The sequence below is a fragment of the Delphinus delphis genome, chromosome 20 (genome assembly GCF_949987515.2).
Source record: "Delphinus delphis chromosome 20, mDelDel1.2, whole genome shotgun sequence".
Lineage (NCBI taxonomy): Eukaryota > Metazoa > Chordata > Mammalia > Artiodactyla > Delphinidae > Delphinus > Delphinus delphis.
Window position 1 is genome coordinate 45,191,684 of NC_082702.1, and position 5,891 is coordinate 45,197,574.

General features: G+C 53.2%; 1 protein-coding gene across 1 annotated transcript; it reads left to right on the top strand.

Annotated features, from left to right (window-relative positions):
- Positions 1-1,138: 1,138 nt before the first annotated feature.
- TLE7 (TLE family member 7) lies at positions 1,139-4,571 on the top strand. The gene is made up of 9 exons (XM_059999034.1): positions 1,139-1,446; positions 1,569-1,591; positions 1,768-1,826; positions 2,322-2,534; positions 2,642-2,883; positions 3,082-3,223; positions 3,373-3,526; positions 4,081-4,154; positions 4,467-4,571. Exons 1-9 carry the CDS (start codon positions 1,139-1,141, stop codon positions 4,569-4,571), a joined length of 1,320 nt encoding a protein of 439 aa, XP_059855017.1.
- Positions 4,572-5,891: the final 1,320 nt, after the last annotated feature.

A 5,891-nucleotide genomic window follows, 5' to 3' on the forward strand; every position in this document is an offset into this window, starting at 1 on the left:
CCACCAGCCAGACTCTTCATCATTCTACAGCCTCGCCCCATCCAAAGGGAACGTCTTGTTTGCAGGACCGCTGAGTTCTTCCACGTGTTCCCCTCTGGGGGGCACGTGGGGCAGGGTGGCAAGAGACACTGCGATGTGTGTGCAGTTTCCTGTTGCCCTCGTGTTTCTTTTTCTTTTTCTTTCTTAATAACCATTCTAGGGGCTTCCCTGGTGGCACAGTGGTTAAGAATCCGCCTGCCAAGGCAGGGGACACGGGCTCGAGCTCTGGTCTGGGAAGATCCCACATGACATGGAGCAACTAAGCCCGCATGCCACAACTACTGAAGCCCACGTGCCTAGAGCTGTGCTCTGCAACAAGAGAAGCCGCTGCAGTGAGAAGCCTGTGTATCACAACGAAGGGTAGCCACTGCTCGCCACAACTAGAGAAAGCCCACGTGCAGCAACGAAGACCCAACGCAGCCGAAAATAAATAAATAAATTTATTTTTTAAAAAGTTAGCCATTCTTCTTTTTTTTTTTAATATTTATTTATTTGGTTGCATGGGGTCTTAGCTGCGGCAGGCAGTTGTGGCACGTGGTCTCCTTAGTTGTGGTATGTGAACTCTTAGTTGTGGCATGCATGTGGAATCTAGTTCCCTGACCAGGGATCGAACCCAGGCCCCCTGCATTGGGAGCTTGGAGTCTTAGCCACTACACCACCAGGGAAGTCCTACCTCTTGTTTATTTTACCTGTGGCGGGGGTTGGGGGTGAGCCCTCATTTGAAAAGTATACAGTCAGATTAAAGGGTGAATTTGATTTTAGAGGATGGGAAATGCAGTCTGTGTGTCTAGAAGGAAAAACATAACTTACCTGGTACTAACATCTCAAAACGTGCGTGTGAAATTTTACCCTCAACACCATTGCTGCCAACATGTAGTATCACAAGTTAGTTGGTGACCAGTCTTTTGAATCCTCTCCCCCAGAGGAGTGTTCTCTGAGCCTTCTCAGTAGACCTGGAACATTGTGTCTGCGTGTCAGCATCTTTTCTCTCTCTTGCTACAGGGCATCGGGACGAATTGGAAACCCAGGATCTGGGTGACGGGCTCATTCCTCTAAGCCCTCGAACCTGGTAGCTCAGGTACTTCATCGATCAAAGACCATGAGTGAAGAGAAGGAAGAGGCCTCGTTCAGTATACTCACAATCTATGATGAACCAGAGAAGAGGAGGAATGTGCCCGAGAGCCCCGGCATTTCCTCCCAGCACGAGCACCATGCACAGTCCCAGCTGGGCGAAGCGTGTGGTCCCCCCGAGCAGCTCCCACGCTACCCGAGGCAGCATGACCTGGCTTATCAGGAGATGAGCTGTGTGAGTCCACAGCAGTGGGCCCCCCAGGCCCTGGACAGATCTGAGCTGCAGGCCACTCAGCTCTCCGAGGCAGAATCAGAAGAAGCAGAGCCTGGCCTCAGGTAGGTCTCGCCTGAACAAGACTGGTGGGGGGAGCGAACTGTCTCGGGGAGAGGGATCCTGACAGAGAGCTCTCCATCCATCTCATGCCCTGACTCCTCCCTCTCTCCTCTGTGTGTCACAGCTCCCCACCAGGATCCGAGGTCGGTAAGTCCCAGCTGGGACGGTGCGGGCAGGCAGGGTGTAGCCCATGGCTGGGCATTGGATGGGAGACCTGGAACGAGCTCCTGGGTGGAGAGAGCAGTCTTCTCCCTGGATCCCGTGACGCTGTTGCTGCCAGACCTCCTCTCTCTGAGTGGTTGGCCGCTGGTGTCTCCCTGCAGGTCAGCCTTGTCCTTCACCTCGTCCCAGTGAAGAAGTCTTGTCATTCCTCAGAGCAATTGTAAGTGTCTTTTTTTTTTTTTTTTTAAACATGGCATCTTTCCCTTCCTGTTACCCCTGGAACAAGAAGCTCGTAGGAAGAAGGTGAGGGCATGCAGTGTGTCCACATCCTCACTCTCTCTCCCATAGGTGGTGGGTGCACTGGACTTCCTGCTTCTTTGGACCCAAGCTACCCTCCTCCCATCACCAGTGTGTAGGGCCTCAGCTGACAGGGTCACTTTTAGAGCTACATCCTAGGAGACTCTGAGCCAGGCTCTGCTCTCATTGCTTATACTCAGAAGTGTCTCAAAATGTGGCCTGTTTATGAGGGAGGCCATCCTGGGCTAGTGCAGAAGGATGTCAGTGGTCTGGGGACCCCAGCTGAGGACACAGTCCTGCCTGAGGGTCAGAGAGGAGCTGTTGGATGCAGGGTCAGGAATCGAGTCAGAGGACAGGGAAGGCTGTCCCCCATGGATGAGGGCAGGTCAAGGCTGTGACCCTTTCATGGGCACCCCAGCCTCCCGTTCCAGATGAAGTGGTGGTCAGGCAGATGACCCCACATAAGTCCTGGAAGGTTGGCAAACTCCGCCATGGAAAGAAAGTCCACTCCCTGGCCATCAGCAGCTCTACTCACCACGTGTACACGTGCGGCCATGGCTACATCAGGGTGTGGGATGAGAGTGCCCTGCATGCCTGGGACCACGCCCCCCAGGCCCAGCTGAACTTACAGGTGAGGGGTCATGCAGAAGGCTCAGGGAGCCTAGATGTGACCTGTGTCCTAATACTTGGAGCCCATGCTTCCAGGAGATGATTTGAGAATGTCACCCATTCCTACAGGACCGTCAGAACTGTGTCCTCACCTGCAAGCTGTCCCCCGATGAGCAAAGCCTGATCACGGGGGGTCTGTCCCAGACCCTGACTCTCTGGGACCTGGCGCCCACCCCTCGCATCAGGGCACAGCTGGCCTCCACAGGCCCCATGTGCTATTCCCTGGCTGTCTCCTCCAACGCCCAGATCTGCTTGGCTTGTTTCAAAGGATTTGTTGAGATTTGGGATTTGCAGAACCAAATCTTGATCAGGTATGACCTGGGGGAGGGCTGGACGGTGAGGCCTTGGGGAAGCCTGGGCCTCTTTTCCGACCTCACTCTCTCCTCTGCAGTAGGACTAGGTGAGTCAGTGTGGAGGACGCATTTGGGCTACGTATCTAGGGGCTTCCTGGGCCCGAAACTTCTGAGGGTCCAAGCAGTGCATGAACCTCTGAGTTGTTTTCCCGCCAGGAAGCACGAAGTCCCCATGTACGGGTCCCGATGTGTGGACATCACGGGCAATAAGTTCTGGACGGGAGGTGAAGACACCAGACTGTATTCCTGGGACCTGAGGAACTACCAGAGGCTGCAGCAACACGATTTACAGCATGAGGTGCCCGGACGGCTGCGGCTGTGCTGAGTGCAGTCCCCCTGGGGACTGGGAGTCGGTGCCCGCAGGAGCAGAGTCCGAGTTTGAAGAGGTGGCCACGAATGATGGCGCTGGCAGCTTTGTGCGCTGACCCCAAACCTCCTTCCACACAGATCCTCAGCATTGCCCACGACCCCAGTGAGGAGTGGCTGTTAGTGGGCCTGAGAATGAGTGACATCGTAATCCTGCACACACACCGGAGGGAGAAGTTTAAGGCTGTCCTGCAGAAATATGTCTACCACCACAATCTCAAGTTTTCCTCCTGTGGTGAGTGAGCAGGCAGGGGACACCTCTGGGTGCCCTGTCACCTGACAAGGCATCTACTCACCTGTAGAGTCTGGGCCCAGCCTTATTTCAGGCTCTTAATTCCCCCCTCTCCAGCCCCAGCACTGGCTGGGCCAAGGTCCAGGGCCACCTTCCCACTGCCCTCGCCTCTGCTTCCTCCTGTCACCGGTGTTTCTCCCCTGCCAGCCTGGCTACCCTTCCTCCCTTCTTTTTCTGCTCACCCCCGCTCCTTTTCTGGCTCTGTCTGTAATGGTAGCTTCCTATGTGGAACCACAGCCCAAAGACATCAGCAGACGGAAGATGCTCGAAGCCCCATGTGGCTGTCCAGTTGTTCATTGCCCCTCACCACAATCCCGGGAGTGGCAGGAGGAAGCGGGCAGATGAGGGAATGGTTTGGGTCATGTCTCTGAGTTGTATAGATGGGGAAACTGAGGCAGAGAAGGAGTGATCCTTTCCCTGGTCTAGTCGGGAGCAGAGAGCTGGGACTGGAAGGCAGGCTTGGCCTCTGGCCCCTCCATCTGTCTTTCCTTCGCCAGGGAGCTATTTTGTGTCCACACTGGATGAGTCAATCCGCTGCATAGCTGCACCTTCTCTACAAAGATTGTTTCAGGTACTGGGTGGAGGCGTGTGCAAACCCAGGCAGCTGGAGCTTCCAGCCCCAGCTCCCAGTTGGTCGGGCCCCAGAAATAGTGCTGGAAAGTACCTCTGAGATGGCAAACAGGGCCATTGAGTACATCGAGGGAACAAGGACTCAAGGTCCTAGGAACTCCTGGGCTCCACCTTGAGCCCTGAACCTGGCCCGGTCTCCAGACTGGGCCTCAGGTCTACACGGAGCCCTGAAACAGACCTGCGTGAAGTGTGCATCTCCGGCCCCAGTCTGGCCCCTGCATATCATTCCTCTGTGGCCTCTCTCTCCCTCCAGGTAGAGGAGTCTACAGACATCCTATGTTGTGATGTGTCTTCCGACAACCAGTACCTGGTCACGGGCTCCAAGAACAGTGCCACTGTTTACCAGCTCTTGTATTGAAACTTGCAAGCCACGGTCCTGCTGGTGAAGACCCAAAGAAGACCAGCGTGCTCGGAGGGTGACCTCGGGGTGCCAGGCAACTCTAACACCTCCCACAGCCCCACCTTCTCCTCCCTGGCTGGTCATCTGTCCATTCCCCTCCCACCCAGCACACACCTGGCCTGTTCTCCAGGTTTTTATTATGTAACTTAGGGATTTTTTCCTTTGTTATTTTTTCTACCACTGATTTCTTTATTTTGTAATTGATAAAATGGAAAAGCAAAAACCAAAATGGCTTGGATACCCGGTCAGTTCTTTCAAACAACAAACTCATGGTGATGGGTTGCTTATGCCCCCTTTCAGCAAATTCCAGGTTGGGGAAGGAATTTTAGACCAGACTTAGTTTCGTTTATAACTTTTCTGGAATTCTTGGACTCTTAAGAAAGCTCAAGAAGCAACGTATGTCCCTGTACAAACTTTCAGATTGTATCAGCGTGTTGGTAGACCAACAACACCCAACTCTTGACGCAGGTTAAGACTCCAGTCACTGGTCTAACCATATCCCAGGAAGAGCTGTCCTTTTAACTACCTACTTCGTGAAACCTCGCTTTATCTGAGGCTTTCAAAGTCCCGATCCTAATTCTGGCATTTTGTGCCGGTCAAAAGCTGCCTGTCTCTGTTTCTGGGCAACTTCCTCACGTTGGTGGGTGTGATATTTTGTCTGGCCTTTGCCAGGCTGAAAAAGCCCCAGCTCCCTGAACCAAGCCATATAGGCCTGCTTTCTGGTCTTTTCCATCCTCCCGCCTCTTTGCTTGGTGTTGGCATGGCTGAGACAGCTAGCTGTCCACTAACGTTTGTCGCTTAGAGTTCACCGGAAGAGGCACAAAGCCAGGGACAAAATGTACCATCTTTTGCATTGAGATATTATTGGGTCCTAGTTCTTGCTGATGGATCATGAATGAAGAATGTGTCTCCTTTCTGGGCCAATGCTAAAGGAGTGGGGTGTCCCCTCCAGGCTCTCTGTCCCCTTAGACCAGCTCCAGGCAAGCGATGTGAAGGCCCGAGGGGATTGCAAAACAATGAGATGGAAGCATCCCGTGTCCACAAATCACACGTGGAGAAAAGCTTCCCCCTTTGGGTTATTTCATGGGAGAGAAACTTGTATTCGAATTGTTATACATGTTGGAGCCTATTTGTTACTATAGCCCTGGAAATAGCAAACTTTTACTTAAAGGGCCAGATAGTAAATATTTTAGGCTTTGCCCTGTGGTCTTCGTCCCAATTACTCAACTCTGCTGCTGTAGCATGAAAGCTGCTATAGGCAACAGATAAGTGAATGCA

Bases quoted from the DNA above. Each gene is read 5' to 3' on its own strand.
- TLE7 (XM_059999034.1), top strand. From the start codon at position 1,139: ATGAGTGAAGAGAAGGAAGAGGCCTCGTTCAGTATACTCACAATCTAT. The intron at 3,224-3,372 runs GTGCCCGGACGG...CCTTCCACACAG, and splicing joins AACACGATTTACAGCATGAG to ATCCTCAGCATTGCCCACGA. The intron at 3,527-4,080 runs GTGAGTGAGCAG...TTCCTTCGCCAG, and splicing joins TCTCAAGTTTTCCTCCTGTG to GGAGCTATTTTGTGTCCACA.